Source organism: Ascaphus truei, chromosome 3, assembly GCF_040206685.1.
Source record: "Ascaphus truei isolate aAscTru1 chromosome 3, aAscTru1.hap1, whole genome shotgun sequence".
In the NCBI taxonomy this organism is placed as follows: Eukaryota; Metazoa; Chordata; class Amphibia; order Anura; family Ascaphidae; genus Ascaphus; species Ascaphus truei.
This window is the reverse complement of record NC_134485.1, coordinates 346,581,051-346,600,453: the sequence shown is the minus strand read 5'-3', so window position 1 is coordinate 346,600,453 and position 19,403 is coordinate 346,581,051. Positions and strand designations below refer to the sequence as shown.

Genomic DNA, 19,403 nt, shown 5'->3' with positions numbered 1-19,403 from the left:
TCCTCTCTCCCTCGCATAATGCTGCGTCTCCTCTCTCCCCTCACATAATGCTGCGTCTCCTCTCTCCTCTCACATAATGCTGCGTCTCCTCTCTCCCTCACATAATGCCGCGTCTCCTCTCTCCCTCACATAATGCTGCGTCTCCTCTCTCCCCCTCAAATAATGCATCTCCTCTCTCCCTCACATAATGCTGCGTCTCCTCTCTCCCTCACATAATGCCGCGTCTCCTCTCTCCCTCACATAATGCTGCGTCTCCTCTCTCCCCCTCAAATAATGCATCTCCTCTCTCCCCTCACATAATGCTGCGTCTCCTCTCTCCCCTCACATAATGCTATCTCCTCTCTCCCCTCACATAATGCTGCGTCTCCTCTCTCCCTCACATAATGCTGCGTCTCCTCTCTCCCCCTCAAATAATGCTATCTCCTCTCTCCCTCACATAATGCTGCGTCTCCTCTCTCCCCTCACATAATGCTGCGTCTCCTCTCTCCTCTCACATAATGCTGCGTCTCCTCTCTCCCTCACATAATGCCGCGTCTCCTCTCTCCCTCACATAATGCTGCGTCTCCTCTCTCCCCTCACGTAATGCTATCTCCTCTCTCCCCTCACATAATGCTGCGTCTCCTCTCTCCCTCACATAATGCTGCGTCTCCTCTCCCCCTCACATAATGCTGCGTCTCCTCTCTCCCCCTCAAATAATGCTATCTCCTGTCTCCCTCACATAATGCTGCGTCTCCTCTCTCCCCTCACATAATGCTGCGTCTCCTCTCTCCCCTCACATAATGCTGTCTCCTCTCTCCCCTCACATAAAGATGTCTCCTCTCTCCCCTCACATAACGCTACGTCTCCTCTCTCCCCTCACATAATGCTATCTCCTCTCTCCCCTCACGTAATGCTATCTCCTCTCTCCCCTCACATAATGCTGCGTCTCCTCTCTCCCCTCACATAATGCTGCGTCTCCTCTCTCCCTCACATAATGCTACGTCTCCTCTCTCCCCTCACATAATGCTGCGTCTCCTCTCTCCCTCACATAATGCTGCGTCTCCTCTCTCCCTCACATAATGCTACGTCTCCTCTCTCCCCTCACATAATGCTCCGTCTCCCCTCTCCCTTCACATAATGCTGCGTCTCCTCTCTCCCTCACATACTGCTGCGTCTCCTCTCCCCTCACATAATGCTGCGTCTCCTCTCCCCTCACATAATGCTGTCTCCTCTCTTCCCTCACATAATGCTGGGTCTCCTCTCTCCCCTCACATAATGCTGCATCTCCTCTCCCCTCACATAATGCTGTCTCCTCTCTCTCTCACATAATGCTGCATCTCCTCTCTCCCCACACATAACGCTCCGTCTCCTCTCTCCCCTCACATAACGCTCCATCTCCTCTCTCCCCTCACATAATGCTGCGTCTCCTCTCTTCCCTCACATAATGCTGCGTCTCCTCTCTCCCCTCACATAATGTTGCGTCTCCTCTCTCCCCTCACATAATGCTGTCTCCTCTCTCCCCTCACATAATGCTCCGTCTCCTCTCTCCCCTCACATAATGCTGCGTCTCCTCTCTCCCCTCACATAATGCTGTCTCCTCTCTCCCCTCACATAAAGATGTCTCCTCTCTCCCCTCACATAACGCTACGTCTCCTCTCTCCCCTCACATAATGCTATCTCCTCTCTCCCCTCACGTAATGCTATCTCCTCTCTCCCCTCACATAATGCTGCGTCTCCTCTCTCCCCTCACATAATGCTGCGTCTCCTCTCTCCCTCACATAATGCTACGTCTCCTCTCTCCCCTCACATAATGCTGCGTCTCCTCTCTCCCTCACATAATGCTGCGTCTCCTCTCTCCCTCACATAATGCTACGTCTCCTCTCTCCCCTCACATAATGCTCCGTCTCCCCTCTCCCTTCACATAATGCTGCGTCTCCTCTCTCCCTCACATACTGCTGCGTCTCCTCTCCCCTCACATAATGCTGCGTCTCCTCTCCCCTCACATAATGCTGTCTCCTCTCTTCCCTCACATAATGCTGGGTCTCCTCTCTCCCCTCACATAATGCTGCATCTCCTCTCCCCTCACATAATGCTGTCTCCTCTCTCTCTCACATAATGCTGCATCTCCTCTCTCCCCACACATAACGCTCCGTCTCCTCTCTCCCCTCACATAACGCTCCATCTCCTCTCTCCCCTCACATAATGCTGCGTCTCCTCTCTTCCCTCACATAATGCTGCGTCTCCTCTCTCCCCTCACATAATGTTGCGTCTCCTCTCTCCCCTCACATAATGCTGTCTCCTCTCTCCCCTCACATAATGCTCCGTCTCCTCTCTCCCCTCACATAATGCTGCGTCTCCTCTCTCCCCTCACATAATGCTCCGTCTCCTCTCTCCCCTCACATAATGCTGCGTCTCCTCTCTCCCCTCACATAATGCTGTCTCCTCTCTCTCTCACATAATGCTGCGTCTCCTCTCTCCTCTCACATAATGCTGCATCTCCTCTCTCCGCTCACATAATGCTCCGTCTCCTCTCTCCCCTCACATAATGCTGCGTCTCCTCTCCCCTCACATAATGCTGCGTCTCCTCTCCCCTCACATAATGCTGCGTCTCCTCTCTCCCTCACATAATGCTGGGTCTCCTCTCTCCTCTCACATAATGCTGCATCTCCTCTCTCCCCTCACATAATGCTGCATCTCCTCTCCCCTCACATAATGCTGTCTTCTCTCTCCCCTCACAAAATGCTCCGTCTCCTCTTTCCCGTCACATAATGCTGCGTCTCCTCTCTCCCTCACATAATGCTGCGTCTCATCTCTCCCCTCACATAATGCTACGTCTCCTCTCTCCCCTCACATAATGCTCCGTCTCCTCTCTCCCCTCACATAATGCTCCGTCTCCTCTCTCCCCTCACATAATGCTATCTCCTCTCTCCCCTCACATAATGCTGCGTCTCCTCTCCCCTCACATAATGCTGCGTCTCCTCTCTCCTTCACATAATGCTGCGTCTCCTCTCTCCCCCTCACATAATGCTGCGTCTCCTCTCTCCCCTCACATAATGCTGCGTCTCCTCTCTCCCTCACATAATGCTGCGTCTCCTCTCTCCCCTCACATAATGCTGTCTCCTCTCTCCTCTCACATAATGCTGCGTCTCCTCTCTCCCCTCACATAATGCTGCGTCTCCTCTCTCCCTCACATAATGCTGCGTCTCCTCTCTCCCCTCACATAATGCTGTCTCCTCTCTCCCCTCACATAATGCTGCGTCTCCTCTCTCCCCTCACATAATGCTCCGTCTCCTCTCTCCCCACACATAATGCTGCGTCTCCTCTCTCCCTCACATAATGCTGTCTCCTCTCTCCTCTCACATAATGCTGCGTCTCCTCTCTCCCCTCACATAATGCTGCGTCTCCTCTCTCCCTCACATAATGCTGCGTCTCCTCTCTCCCCTCACATAATGCTGTCTCCTCTCCCCTCACATAATGCTGCGTCTCCTCTCCCCTCACATAATGCTGCGTCTTCTCTCTCCTCTCACATAATGCTGCGTCTCCTCTCTCCCCTCACATAATGCTGTGTCTCCTCTCTCCCCTCACATAATGCTGCGTCTTCTCTCTCCTCTCACATAATGCTGCGTCTCCTCTCTCCCTCACATAATGCTGGGTCTCCTCTCTCCCCTCACATAATGCTGCGTCTCCTCTCTCCCCTCACATAATGTTGCGTCTCCTCTCTCCCCTCACATAATGCTGCTTCTCCTCTCCCCCTCACATAATGCTATCTCCTCTCTCCCCTCACATAATGCTGCGTCTCCTCTCTCCCCTCACATAATGCTGCGTCTCCTCTCTCCCCTCACATAATGCTGCGTCTCCTCTCTCCCCTCACATAATGCTGCGTCTCCTCTCTCCCCTCACATAATGCTGCGTCTCCTCTCTCCCCTCACATAATGCTGCATCTCCTCTCTCCCCTCACATAATGCTATCTCCTCTCTCCCCTCACAATGCTGCGTCTCCTCTCTCCCCTCACATAATGCTGCGTCTTCTCTCCCCTCACATAATTCTGCGTCTCCTCTCTCCCCTCACATAATGCTGCGTCTCCTCTCTCCCCTCACATAATGCTGCGTCTCCTCTCCCCCTCACATAATGATGTCTCCTCTCTCCCCTCACATAACGCTCCGTCTCCTCTCTCCCCTCACATAATGCTGCGTCTCCTCTCTCCCCTCACGTAATGCTGCGTCTCCTCTCTCTCCCCTCACATAATGCTGTCTCCTCTCTCCCCCCTCACATAATGCTATCTCCTCTCTCCCCCCTCACACAATGCTGCGTCTCCTCTCTCCCTCACATAATGCTGCGTCTCCTCTCTCCCTCACATAATGCTGTCTCCTCTCTCCCCTCACATAATGCTCCGTCTCCTCTCCCCCCTCACATAATGCTGCGTCTCCTCTCTCCCTCACATAATGCTGTCTCCTCTCTCCCCTCACATAATGCTCCGTCTCCTCTCTCCCTTCACATAATGCTGCGTCTCCTCTCTCCCCTCATATAATGCTGCGTCTCCTCTCTCCGCTCACATAATGCTGCGTCTCCTCTCCCCTCACATAATGCTGCGTCTCCTCTCTCCCCTCACATAATGCTGCGTCTCCTCTCCCCCTCACATAATGCTGCGTCTCCTCTCCCCCTCACATAATGCTGCGTCTCTTCTCTCCTCTCACATAATGCTGCTTCTCCTCTCTCCCCTCACATAATGCTGTCTCCTCTCTCCCCTCACATAATGCTGTCTCCTCTCTCCCCTCACATAATGCTGTCTCCTCTCTCCCCTCACATAATGCTGTCTCCTCTCTCCCCTCACATAATGCTGCGTCTCCTCTCTCCCCTCACATAATGCTGCGTCTCCTCTCTCCCCCTCACATAATGCTATCTCCTCTCTCTCCCCTCACATAATGCTGCGTCTCCTCTCTCCCCTCACATAATGCTGTCTCCTCTCCCCCCTCACATAATACTGTCTCCTCTCTCCCCTCACATAATGCTATCTCCTCTCTCCCCTCACATAATGCTGCGTCTCCTCTCTCCCCTCACATAATGCTGCGTCTCCTCTCTCCCCTCACATAATGCTATCTCCTCTCTTCCCTCACATAATTCTGCGTCTCCTCTCTCCCCTCACATAATGCTGCGTCTCCTCTCTCCCCTCACATAATGCTATCTCCTCTCTTCCCTCACATAATTCTGCGTCTCCTCTCTCCCCTCACATAATGCTATCTCCTCTCTTCCCTCACATAATTCTGCGTCTCCTCTCTCCCCTCACATAATGCTGCATCTCCTCTCTCCCCTCACATAATGCTGCGTCTCCTCTCCCCCTCACATAATGCTGCGTCTTCTCTCCCCTCACATAATGCTGCGTCTTCTCTCCCCTCACATAATGCTGTCTTCTCTCCCCTCACATAATGCTGCGTCTCCTCTCTCCCCTCACATATTGCTGCGTCTCCTCTCTCCCCCCTCACATAATGCTGTGTCTCCTCTCACATAATGCTGCGTCTCCTCTCTCCCCCCTCACATAATGCTATCTCCTCTCGCATAATGCTGTCTCCTCTCTCCCCTCGCATAATGCTGTCTCCTCTCTCCCCTCACATAATGCTATGTCTCCTCTCTCTGCTCACGGAGCACTGTTTCCTACTTCCCCTTATATAATAGTAGCAGTAATTGTGCAGAAAGCACACAAGAATCAGAACTGTAAAAAGCTTACTCCGTTTTAATCCACAAGCAGAGCAGGTACAACATAATGTGTCATTTCAGGGCACAAACGTCCCTTTCTCAGACCGTGCACCTGTATAAAAACACTGTAAAATGCACCTGCAAATACCCCTAGGGGGTTAATTACTCACCCACTTCCACCACCAGTGAAACATACAAGGGAGCGGTTCAAACTTCTGCACTTCCTGATTGACGCCATTGCGCACCGCAACGTCGGGTGACACAATGACGTCACGTAACTAAGCAACATGGAGCAGTAAATACAGACAATCACACGGACACTGGTCCTGGTTTCTAAGGTAGTGTATAGCACTACAGGAAGTGGCCTGTACAGCCAAACCAGTCTTGGACATATTCTGAACAGCAGAGAGATCTAGCACAATGATAGAGCACTTTCCAATTGCATCATTTGTAACCGAGGCAGGGTGAATAGACAAGAGCAGGCTTTCTCAGAGTCTTCTTGTCTGAACCACAGGTAGTATATATAATATGTTGTCTCCACGCACAGAAAGCTGTGTCTTTGTTCTCTTCTCATACAAGGCGATCTTTCCACTCTTCCCTTATAAAAAGTCTTCTCTCTCCTCATACAGAATGCTCTATATATTCTCTCCTCCAAATGAATGATGTGTTTTTTGTTCCGTTCATGGCCTTATCGCTGGTATTCGCTAAAAGTCCAATATGGGTTATCGCACCACAATGCCACAAAGTGCCATTGATTTGAATGGCTTTTTAATGAGGGATTATATAGCAATATCCTGTATCAGAGGTTAGTGAATCCCCCCCATGTCCCTATAACTCCTCAGAATTCTAGTTGTATCCTAAATGCCCCAGAATGTCAGGGGACTCCATTTCCTCTTTGCTGTACAACCTGACCACTGAATTGCACATAAGCTTACTATTCATGTCTGATGATGTGAAAGTGACAGTGAAGGTCTGCAAATGGCAGTCTGTGCAAACAGGATAATAGTGAGGGCCGAGAACAGATTTGAATGTAATCTTTGAAGTGACAAGAGGGTTGTGGGAGGGGTTATTACACACCAATCATTTGGACCACCACTACACTTAGCTACATCTGAGGCAGAGGCAGCTATCCGGCTGTCAGCTGTGTGCTGGTACAGCCACTGCGCATGCTCCCAATGCCGACCGGAAGTGACAACACGAGGACGCCGGTGGAGTCAACATCGCCCAGGCAACACACTGCGTGGAGCAGGACGCTGCTCCTGGGAGACCACCAGACGCCGCAGATCCCGCTGGGGCAACCCCAACTCCACATTATGCTGTTCTTATCATCCATCATGTAATTACATTACTTGTTACTTGCCATCGCCCCCTCCTAATAAAAGGTTTTACACTATTAGGGTTGGGTGCTCCTCTACTCCCCTGTTCCCCACTCATCGATATATCTGTATCTCCTCTTTACAAGTGGTGGAAGTGGTTTAAAAAAAGAGTAGATGTTCTGCGTCTGATTTAAAAGAGACCTACATTAATTAAACATTGGGTAAAGCTAATTAAATTCTAATTTAGAAATATTTATCCTTTTCCCTTTCGTAATGATATACCTCTTAAAGAAGCAATCCAAGCAATATTCTACATGTGTCTTTTTATAAATAAATGAGTTCTGTGGTATTAGATGATACTACCTTTTTTAATTTTAAAATTCAGCTTTTAATGCCTTTTTGAATGCGTTTGAATACATTGAGCATCCTTTGATTTCTATAGCAGGCTTTAGCCCACCTCCGCAGCAGTGCAAGATCTTTGTAACACTTTCCTGTTTGTGATAATTTGTTGCCAATGTTCTCACGATTGTGAGCTATAATCTGCGACAATAGATGATGCTACCTTAGACTACGCTTATAGTGCCGGCGACGCGACTGTCGCTGGAAAATCAAATAGAGATAACTTCCAGCGGTCGCGACCAATCCGTCGCACCGCACTTACTATAAGCCCACGGGACGGCGGCAATGCATTTGTTTTGCCGCAACGTCTCGTCGCTGTCGCCGTCACTATAAGCACAGCCTTAGTAATATCAGAATACATTATAGCTGCTGAGTTACACTGACTGAAGGATTGATTTGAAACTGAAAGGCAGCCATTTATTGAACCCTGGGAAGCAGGATTTTGCTGATCAATCATGGGGAAAGTAATTGATGTGCCGTTTAGGTAATTAGTTTTCAATAAAGGTAATCAAGGGCCGAATATAATTTTTTTTTTTGCAGCAGCTTGGATTACCTCTTTAAGTCACGGACCCTGGCCTGCCAGAGGCCCTATTGATGCACTAGGTACTTCATCAAGAAGAGACTTATTTTGTAGGGGATGATCGGGCTGACTGCCTCATCAGACCCATTGGCCCGATTCAAATGGCGTAGCCCCCGCCACTTCCGCTTATGTCAGCCGGGGGACGATCAAGGCCATCTGACTGCTACCGAAGCGATACATATAGCCGCAAATGCCGCACATCCGTTGGTGCCGCCGCGCGTCCCACAGCAACAAAACGTAAGCAATATTTATGCTGCAAAAATACATTTGTCTTTTAAAAGACAGTCTAACTGTAAGTTTATAAATTTAAAGAGTGTAGGTGCTCTGGGTGTCAAAATTAAAAATGGTGGTACATAGACCCTAGTACCATCTTACCTTGACCACTGACCATAATATAGTTAGCCTTTAGTAATGATATAAAAGCCACAAAGTGCTATAGATAGATGTCTGAATTAATTTAAGGGTCTCGGGGACAACACTAAGGGTTTTGGGTACCACATTATGAGAACTCGTGTGTTATAGGTGTGCAAACATTTAAGTCTGTGGCCCCCGTCTCCCTTACCTGTCCCCGGCGTCTTCTGACGTCATGTGACCTCACGTCGCCAGAAGCTGCCAGAGACCAGGTAAGGGAACTTACAGAGGCCTCATACACGCTTCCCCGACATTTAATTTAAATGCTTTGGGGATCAGCGTGCAACCCCAATTGGCACACCCCTGTATGGGGCAGGACAATAGAGGCAAGTAGATAACTGTGGATAAATGGCGATGTCTACAGATAAGATGTATTCTGTAGGGGCACATGGTATCCATTGGAGGCATGCAAGTTTCTTCCTGTTTAAGTGGTTAAACGAGAGGGTTCTATAATCCGTATACTCTGAGGGCCCCAAATATGCCGCTCCTCACAGAATGCTGTGTATACTTCAGTAACAGTGCTCACAGATTGAGGCCCACTGAAACGGAGGCAAATGTCAAGGAGAATGAAGAGGTGAGAGAGCACTTAATGGTTGGTGTGCTGGAACTTTCTACCCTGTTGGTTTAGAGGTCAACCACTATAATTTGTTCAGGAAACTTATGTATGTAGTAATGATCTGTATTTTTAGTACCACATATGTATTTTATTGGCTGACATAGTGTGGACATGGCCTTTCCAGATTAGGGAAACTGGAGAGTATCCTCTCTTTTTCCTCCAAGAATGCAGTGTATTCTTTTTATCTTCCAAAATGCTAAAATTGTCCTCTCTCCCCTCACAGAATGTAGTCTCTCCTCACATTATGCTGTCTACTCACTCCCCTCGCAGAATGTAGTGTCTCTCTCTTCACATTATGCAGTCTACTCACTCCCCTCGCAGAATGTAGTGTCTATCTCTTCACATTATGCTGTCTACTCACTCCCCTCGCAGAATGTAGTGTCTCTCTCTTCACATTATGCTGTCTACTCACTCCCCTCGCAGAATGTAGTGTCTCTCTCTTCACATTATGCAGTCTACTCACTCCCCTCGCAGAATGTAGTGTCTCTCTCTTCACATTATGCAGTCTACTCACTCCCCTCGCAGAATGTAGTGTCTCTCTCTTCACATTATGCTGTCTACTCACTCCCCTCGCAGAATGTTGTGTCTCTCTCCTCACATTATGCTGTCTACTCACTCCCCTCGCAGGATGTAGTGTCTCTCTCTCTCCTCACATTATGCTGTCTACTCACTCCCCTCGCAGGATGTAGTGTCTCTCTCTTCACATTATGCTGTCTACTCACTCCCCTCGCAGAATGTAGTGTCTCTCTCTTCACATTATGCAGTCTACTCACTCCCCTCGCAGAATGTTGTGTCTCTCTCTTCACATTATGCAGTCTACTCACTCCCCTCGCAGAATGTAGTGTCTCTCTCTTCACATTATGCAGTCTACTCACTCCCCTCGCAGAATGTAGTGTCTCTCTCCTCACATTATGCAGTCTACTCACTCCCCTCGCAGAATGCAGTGTCTCTCTCTTCCCAGTGTGTACCTCTCACACAGAATGCAGTGTCTCTCTCTCCCCAGCGTGTACCTCTCACACAGAATGCAGTGTGGCTCTCTCTCCCCAGCGTGTACCTCTCACACAGAATGCAGTGTCTCTCTCTCCCCAGCGTGTACCTCTCACACAGAATGCAGTGTCTCTCTCTCCCCAGCGTGTACCTCTCACACAGAATGCAGTGTCTCTCTCTCCCCAGCGTGTACCTCTCACACAGAATGCAGTGTCTCTCTCTCCCCAGCGTGTACCTCTCACACAGAATGCAGTGTGGCTCTCTCTCCCCAGCGTGTACCTCTCACACAGAATGCAGTGTCTCTCTCTCCCCAGCGTGTACCTCTCACACAGAATGCAGTGTGGCTCTCTCTCCCCAGCGTGTACCTCTCACACAGAATGCAGTGTCTCTCTCTCTCCCCAGCGTGTACCTCTCACACAGAATGCAGTGTCTCTCTCTCTCCCCAGCGTGTACCTCTCACACAGAATGCAGTGTGGCTCTCTCTCCCCAGCGTGTACCTCTCACACAGAATGCAGTGTGGCTCTCTCTCTCTTTGAAATGAATAGGAAATCTCTTGTGCTTCCTCAGAATTCTGCCTCGCTCTTACTTTCTGCTACATTAGGCCTCGGACATAGTAGGTGCGTGCGACGGAGCGCTTGGCGTCGCGTGTGCCCGTCGCTTGAGCGATCCTTGGCCTTTGGGATTCCGATGACGCGCGCAATGGGGAGGTGTGGCCGTGACGTCACAAGTCTAGTTCGTCCTCATTGGCTTAACCGCTCACGTGACCCGCCCGCCGCGCACCAAAAATCAAATTGTCTGCTGAAACCGCTTCCGCGATTGATGACGAACTCTATGGCCGGCCCTATAAAGCAGCTGCACTTTGTTTGCACCGCGCGCACGCTGTTGCTAGGAATATGGACGCGGCCTTAGAAACTATGAGACTCACCTGATTCTGTTGGAAGGTCTGATTTGCTCTGGCAGTAGGAAGCTGGTTTCATCCTCTGCACTCTGCTCTGCAGCCATCAGTGCAGCATTGTCATCTTCTGCTTCCTGTCAGCAGAAAGGATCTCATTCATATGAAGCTTATTACCTCCGGCAGAAGTGCACAGCTCTGCTCACAAATTGCATCCTCCCTTAAAGACCATATCTTTGAGGTTACTGAGTCGTAATTCGAGTGAATGGTCTGTAAGGTGTCTTATAATGTAGCACTGCTTAGCAAATATGGCCCATAGTCCCTTTTACCTATTCAACTCCAAGGGTGGCTGCATTAATGCTTTTAAAATATAATTATAAAGCAAATTAGAAACAAAAATATTTAAACACAGGGTGTTACTAAAGGAGAAGACGTGTATACAATAATTAGACACCAGGATCTGATCAAGTTTGCGCTCATGGTGGCGGCATCGCTACGTGCGCACGTACAGGACTCTTTTATGCTTCTCTATTGAAGGTAGCAAAGTACTGGTGGCGATATAGCACGTCGACGCTGCTGCAGTTTGGGGAGACTCCTCTTTCACTTTCTCCTCTCACATTCAAAACGTATCTAAAACTTGTCGCTTTTTCCTCCGCAATATAACAAAGATACGCCCTTTACTCTGTTGCTCGACTGCTAAAAATCTGACTCAGGCCCTCATTCTCTCCTGTCTTGATTACTGTAACCTCCTGCTGTCCGGCCTTCCTGCCTCTCACCTGTCTCCCCTATAATCTATCCTAAACGCTGCTGCCAGAATCACTCTACTCTTTCCTAGATCTGTCTCCACATCTCCCCTCCTGAAATCCTTTTCCTGGCTTCCTATCAAATCCCGCATCTCACACTCAATTCTCCTCCTCACTTTTAAAGCTTTACACTATTCTGCTCCTTCTTACATCTCAGACCTAATTTCTCACTATGCACCATCCCGACTCTTGCGTTCTTCTCAAGGATGTCTTCTTTCTACCCGCTTTGTATCCAAAGCCTTCTCCAGCCTTAAACCTCTCACTGACTGCCCCACACCTCTGGAATGCCCTTCCCCTCAGTACCCGACTAGCACCCTCTCTATCCACCTTTAAGGCCCACCTTAAAACACATCTGCTTAACGAAGCATATGAGTAGCTCCGTGGCTAACACTATACACCTGATACATAAATCTTGGCCCCCTGCAAATGCACTTACCAGTATGCCCTCCTACTGTATCTGTATGTTCCTCCTACCAATTAGATTGTAAGCTCTTCAGAACAGGGACTCCTTTTCCTAAATATTACTTTTATGTCTAAAGCACTTATTCCCATGATGTTATTTGTATTATTTGGTATTTATACGATTGTCACGTGTATTACTGCTGTGAAGCACTATGTGCACTGATGGCGCTATATAAAGAAAGACATACATACATGTAAATTTGTCTTTTCAGGCTACAGTCGCGTGACGTCAGCGTCACATGAGCTGGTTCAGCCAATGAGGGCGAGCCAGCTTCGTGACGCGTTCACCACGCCCCCGTATCTCCTCCCCAATCTCCTGCAGTCAAGTGCATAGATCGCCGAGGCTGCAGGATTGCGTGCAGCCGCGCAGATAGTATAAGCTCTGCTTAAATGTCTGAAGAACTTCTGTTGTTTCTTTCACGTAGGAAAGTAATACATATAAACATGAATCAGGACTCTGGCATTCTCTATAAGGCCACCAATTCCAGAGACAATATGTCTACCTGGTGGGACTTCAATATCAGTGTGTATTTTTGGTATTATGTCAAATGTCTGGATTTTTGGAAACCTTACAACCACAGTTTGTTTATGTTCATGTTTATTTAGAAGACCTACTTTTGCATTTATAAGTAAAGTTTCCAAAGTGTGCTGATGGATGTATAGTCCTATTTCTCACTGTCCCTTTTATCCATTTATTGCCCTGTCTGTTTATTCCTTCTCTGCATCATCTGCCTTAGATGGCCATCATGTTTTTCTTTTTTTATATCTGTGTTAAGCTCATGGAATCCATGTAAATAATATCAACTGTTGGACCAAAAAAATCATACCTTTTCTTTCAGAAAAACAAAAAAAGTATGATACAAAAAGAGAGGAACACTGGAACGCCCCATAGAAAAAAAACTATTATATCACCAATACAAATACGCAATATATAAATTATGTTCAAATGTTAATTAATGTATATGACCCAGTCACAATGTCCATTATCACTGCCTGTGTCAAAGCAGGCACTCAAACGGCAACACTACCACAGAAATATTGTTCAAGGGATAAATGAAAATATACAAACTGTAACCTCCCAGTTCCAACAAAAACCTGGAAGAACCCGTATCAGGGGAGGTGAAACGCGCATTGTTGGTTAGTGCTGTAGCTCTGGATCACTGATAGTACGAACACAATATGAGCATTAAAAGAAGCAGCAAGAAGTCTGTATGGTACGGACGAAAGCTGGCTTGATCACTAACTATGTGAGTATGATGTTATATCTAATATGGACTCGTGAGGCTCCCTGTGGTGTTGGCGATGGTGCATGGAAGAAGGGGTGAGCATTTCAAATGAGGACATCTGTTAATACAAATGAACTACACAACTATACACATAAAAAAAGAACTGCATAAGGATCAGCCTAACAGCCCCAAAACATCAGCGATTATATTTAACTCCATACTACAGCATCGTCCCCTTGAGCAGATTGTTTCCCCACGTGACTGGTATGATGGCGGACATGATAGGGTGAGGCATTGGCCTGTTTTTGAACTGTAGTGCTGATCCGGGACCAGCCGCAACCCAACAATGTGTATTGTGAACAGACAGATCCATCCGGACGGAGTATACATACTGTATGTGTATTCAAATCTTCAAATAATTTGACCTCTTCTTTGATTGATGTTGTTCGGAGCATGATACTATTGGCAGATGAGCGTACCTGCACAGTGCCGCGAGGAGTTGGATGGAAATTTGTGCTGTGCTTTTATGCATGTTTTGTAAGGAATGTTTTTGTTGGAACTGGGGAGGTTAGAGCTTGTATATTTAGATTTAGCACTTAAACAATATACATGTGGCAATGTTACCATTTGAGTGATTGCTTTAACACATGCAGTTTTAATTGACATTTTAACAATCTTTTGTTATGTATTTTTGTTCTATTTGTATTGATACTAGAGCATGACTAGAATATAGGTTTTATAGAACTCCCAAAATTATTAGGAGGGTCTTGAGTGGAACTCGGTGTGTGTGTTTGTATTTTATATTTAGTTCCTTTCATACTCTCTATGCAGATCTGCCAAAGTTACAGGTGAAACTGATCCTCCTTAGTCATACTGGATCGGCCTGAATGTATTTTATTATACATCTCATGCGATCTTTTACCACATTAAACGTATCCCATTGATAATATGGAGAAAGATGAAGACCTTTTCTCAATAGGGAGATGTTTGCTTCTAATAATTCAATACCAGCCATATTGACTATGTGCAAATCTTCCTCACTACTTTTCAAAGTCTTGACAAATCTCTAGTTTTCATTTCCCATGAATAAACACACCTTTGGGTGTCTCTGAACATCCCATTCTTATTTTTCAATCTATTGGGTTTTGTAAAAAAAATAAAATGAAAATCCTCATCTGATGTTACATACACTTTGATCACACCCGCCAGTTTGTCTATATACACTGACTATGTGGTTTTGATAATCATTGAGATCTCTTTTGTATTTGTTATTTTTTCTGGAAAATAATGTATCCTCCATGATATCTGTCTTTCTTAATCTACATATTGAGTAGTCTGGTGAAATTAGCACCATCCTTATACTTATTTAAATGGAGTAGACTTTGTGTAATCTCTGAATGTAAATTCTGAACTGCTTTGTGTTCTTCTATTGAGCGGTCAATCAATTCAAAATAACATTTACATAATATCCCTTGCTATTTAGTTAGAATTTGCCTGTTGGAACTAACTTTATTCTTAAACCTCTAGGTATCATTTTTATAAATATTATATACTGTTGGTTTCTAGACTTAACATATACCATTTTAATTCCAGTTGTTTTATAGAAATGTATGGATGTTAAGCAACTGCTGCAGATCAGGTTCTGCCTGTAACGCCTTTATCCAAATCATCTGTAAAAGCTCAGCTTTAAACCATCAGGATACACAATAGCTAAAGGGATGAGTAAAACTTTCTCCTATAGGACTGGACGTAATCTCTGCAATCAATAAATCCAATCGAACATGAAAACAGATCAGAAGCAGAATATGATGTATCTATGAGAGAGAACTGGAGCAAGAGGAGGTCCCATGTACAATTCCCCCCAGATAATCAGTGGTCCATCTCAGTATATTTCTGTGCTAACTAACCTCTTTGCTACTTGAACAGACAGTTACGCGTCACAAAGATATGCACCCAGAAATGTGCTGCAGCTATTCTGCTTAACAAAAGTGTCTATGATCATAAATTGCTATAACCTGCTTAATGGACCTGAAACTAACTAGGCATGGAGGTACATTTCAGTTGACCCTTGACGGCTGGTACTTCCTACACGCACCCCGCACTGCACACAGCAGATTTATAGGCATTGTGTGTGTGTGTGAGCTGCTTTAGCACAGAGAAATGAGGGAATCGGACACCTGCAATACAGAAAGGATTTGTAGTACGGTGCTTACATTCTTTTACAAGACAGAGATATCCGAATGTAAAGCCCAGCAATCACTCCACACGGAAAGCAAAAAGGAAATAATGGTACGAAAGCGTATAGTACATATGAACGTCACAAAAAAGGAAGCTAGAAATTGTACAAAAAGCACACTCAAAAAGGTAATCACTTTCAGCTGGAGGTGACCCGGCAGCTTACATCGGGCACCAATGTGGTTAACCCTTTGCCTGCCAGCGAAAAAGTGAAGTGTGCAAATGGATATTTTCCTTGCTAAAGACCTACAGCTAATCACTTTATCAACACTTTCCTATGCAAGAAAACCTGCTTAACATTACGCACTTCTCTGTTAGAGGCGCCTGCAAAGTCCTGCCCTGTAATTTGCAGGCTCCGTGCTGTGCATTGTGTGGTTGCTAACGAGTGAAGCTCTTCATATGACGCACAGGGAGCTGCAGACCACTAGTTTGGCTCACGTGTTTTTTGTCCGCTCTGCCCTGTCTCTAACGTGTCTTTGTTAGCTTTTGTGTATTTGAAGCTGCTCCTGTGTATTGCCTTTGTGATGTCTGTGGAAAGGCACGGTGGGGAGGGGAGACGTGTTCCTGATGGTGATGGTGAAACGGACAAAGTGCCCTGGCAAGCTGTCTGCAGAAACCATGAAGAGGCTTCCCTTTGATGGGTCAACGATTTGAGGAGGAAGTGAAAAATAAGAAGCCCAAAGTGAATACACTTTCTTAGTCTATCTTTCTGACAAACATTTATATACACATCCGTGAGTACTCTCTCTGAAGATGCCACTACATGGGCTTAATGTAAGTCGGTGGGACAGGTCTACTCAGTCTTTACAGATTTGTGGGTCAACTCAAGATATGATAAAGAATTGCAGCACAAAGCAGCTTTTGGGGTAAATAGGGTAAAACATACCATGGTATCGTAGGTGTGCTGTAGTCCCAGCGTAATCCTGCTCTTAGATGTGCAGAGCTTGGCAAGATTTGTAGCAGATAGCTGCATCTGTTAGGTTACTGTGAAATGACCATTCTGTTTCCTGAATGTTTCACACCCTGCTCACCTTCCAGTTCTCCCTTGATATAGTCGCCTCTCTGCCTGACTGTGCTTCTATGGTTATTACTGGAATGGTCACTTCAAAGCCATCAGCTACAATATACCTGCCTATGTACCTGCATTCCCTTCCATCACATTGTGGGATGTGGTACTCCTAAAGAGGAGCCGTGGCAGTACGCAAGGTGTATGCCTTGATAGCAGAAGCTTGTTGACTTAATTACAGCCCCAGTCACTTACAGTAAGTCTGTAAGTCATTGGGAAAGACCATGTATTACTGTGTGTCAGTGTGGTATCCCCACAGCATAGCACTTTCTCCCCTATATTCTTTGAAGGCCGTCCTGCGGACATTATGAGTGTCATATACGTGCTGTCATTATTTCACTACAGAGGTGTCCGCATGAATGTTTGCAGTGTAATAGTTACAAACTACCGGATTGAAAGAGTACAAGAAACTCTTATAGTTGGGTTCTGTTGGCTCAGCATCACAGCATGGATATGAATGCACTGAGAGCTAACACTCACCGAGTCGGAGCTGCTGTCTTCCGGTAGTGCTGTTAATTGACATGCAATTGGTGCAGGCTGGTTGATCACCACCTTTTGAGGCTCTTGTGGGAACACCAGCAGGGCAGGGGAGTGCTGTTGCTCACTCAAGGTATAGGGGCCAAGCTGTTGAGGTATTCTCTTATTCTTAGGGACCTCGTCATCTGAGTCAGAAAGACCAACTGGTGAGCTGGGCGGACCTGTGCAGCAGACACAACAAAGGCAAGCCGGTGACCTAAGTGACTGACTGGCTCATGGGACAGTCTCAAACACATCACGTCCATCACCATGAAGGATGCAAAACTACAATCTGTCATATCTTAGGCCCCGAGGGGACTTCATAGGTGTGGGGATACAACTAGGAGGTAAACTATAGGCACAAGAGCAAAATTGAGAGAATAAGGATGAAAAAGTGGAGGGACATTAAAGAAGAGGTATACAGCCACAGAAAACATACTTATGCCTACTGTGGTTTCTTCCTCAATCTCTTTCCACTTCTCGTCTGCCAGCTTGTCCAGCCGCTCCTCCAGTCTGCGCACGTACTGCAGCATCTCCTTGATAAGGTATGGGGAAATGGAGTGAGATCCGCTGGAAACAGACCGCATCCTTACACCTCTACCCATCACACTGCTCAATGCACTGGGATCAAAAGAGCGGTTTCATGGACCCGTAACAAACCAAACCACGTTGGCAAATATTCCCACAGCCAGAGTGGGGCGGGGTTTAGAAGGTAAGATCATGAGATCAGGCAGAGTTAACTCACACAAAGTCCCTTTCTCTCAATGCGCTTTATACATCATTTGTGGAGAAATATTGGAGGGCAAGAAAACTGAAATGTTTCTCATGGAAAGCAAGGAATCCCAACTTCAAAACAGTTGTTACTTTGTTAGCATTGTGGCCTGATTTTGCATTTGACACCATTCAGCAGAGGATGAACTAGGTATTTTTGCGCTTCGGGCAATTTCCACCAACTATGCCACCCCCCAGCTCCCCTCCATTCATTGCTCCCCTCACTACCCTCCATCTTTTTCCTGCTCGCCCAACACCCTCCATCCATTTCTTGCTTCTCCACCCCCCTCTCCATCCATCCTCCGGTCTGCCCGTAACTGCCGCCCCCAGACCTCCCTGCCGCCCTGCGCCCGGGGGAACCGCCCCGCTCGCTGCCCACCACCCCCCCTCCTAGTTCTGCCTCTGCCATTCAGTAATGCTAAATGTTTGCCATTTTCTCATTCATGTAATTAGTTGCACTTGATTTTTTTCCAGGCATCTCTTAAATGACTACAGCTCACACTGACCCTTTCTAATTTTGTTTTAGCTTAGTAAGTATATTACTGACGAGTCTCACTTTGCTGTGCATAAGGATTACAGGACATTCAGGGGGAAGAAATATATAAACACAAAGGGACCTTGCATAATACTTGGGCGAGTGCTACTTCTAAACCAGTTAGATATCCCCACGACTATACTCAGAAGCGTTCTCCCCCAGTCCCATCATCTCGTCTTCTGTAGCAATCCTTCACCATTGCAGCACCCACCCACACGCTGCCTTCAATGCCCAGCAGTGCTGTGGCAGACAAGATGTTGGCCGACATACAAGGGGGGACGGGGGCAGATGCCTCACCTGCCTCTCCTCTCTCAGCTGCACCTTCTCCATCTGTGCCACTTTCAGAGCAGATTTCAACTCGCTCAACTCTCGCCTGCTCTCTGATAGCTGCACCTGTAACACAGGAGACAAATAAGGGCTGAAATTATTACAAGGCAAATGGGCCAATGTAATTATGCACAGAAAAGTTTGTTTTGATGCAGTTCACCATTTTCTGCTCCAAGCCGTGTCATATGCAACAAGCTTGTTGTCCAAATTTCTTTAATCTGTTATAGATTGCTAAAAAAAAAAAAGGGGGTTTGCCACCTCGGACCCTTTTGATGTGGTAAAAAATTGACAATTAGAGACAAATGATAAATCTGGGTATCTTGTAATGTTTTAAATCCTCCTACTGGTAATCTTTCAATAGAAAAGCCAACACATACAATATTAGAACAACGTACCTTGATACATTGACGCCAAGAGTCACAAAATGAAAATTACGCTCCGTCTACAAACTTTACTTGATACATAGACCCCTAAAAGTAGGACGTGCAGGGCCACCAACAGAAATCGTGGGGCCCGGGACAAACATTTTAAGCAGGCCCCCCCCCAACCCCTGTGTCGGCGGTATTGCCCGCCCCTCCCCCATTTCACACC

At 46.8% G+C, this 19,403-nt stretch overlaps 1 protein-coding gene across 2 annotated transcripts in view; it reads right to left on the bottom strand.

Annotated features, from left to right (window-relative positions):
- CALCOCO1 (calcium binding and coiled-coil domain 1) overlaps positions 1-19,403 on the bottom strand; it is a 60,864-nt gene that overhangs the window by 19,142 nt on the left and 22,319 nt on the right. The window contains exons 10-13 of one of the 2 annotated variants that reach the window (XM_075591801.1): positions 18,783-18,878; positions 17,619-17,715; positions 17,144-17,325; positions 10,905-11,008 (exon numbers count right to left, since the gene is read on the bottom strand). In XM_075591801.1, the coding sequence (XP_075447916.1) occupies positions 10,905-11,008; positions 17,144-17,325; positions 17,619-17,715; positions 18,783-18,878 (479 nt within the window). Of the gene's footprint in view, positions 1-10,904; positions 11,009-17,143; positions 17,362-17,618; positions 17,716-18,782; positions 18,879-19,403 lie in introns of both variants that reach the window. The other variant, XM_075591800.1, reaches the window with a different exon arrangement.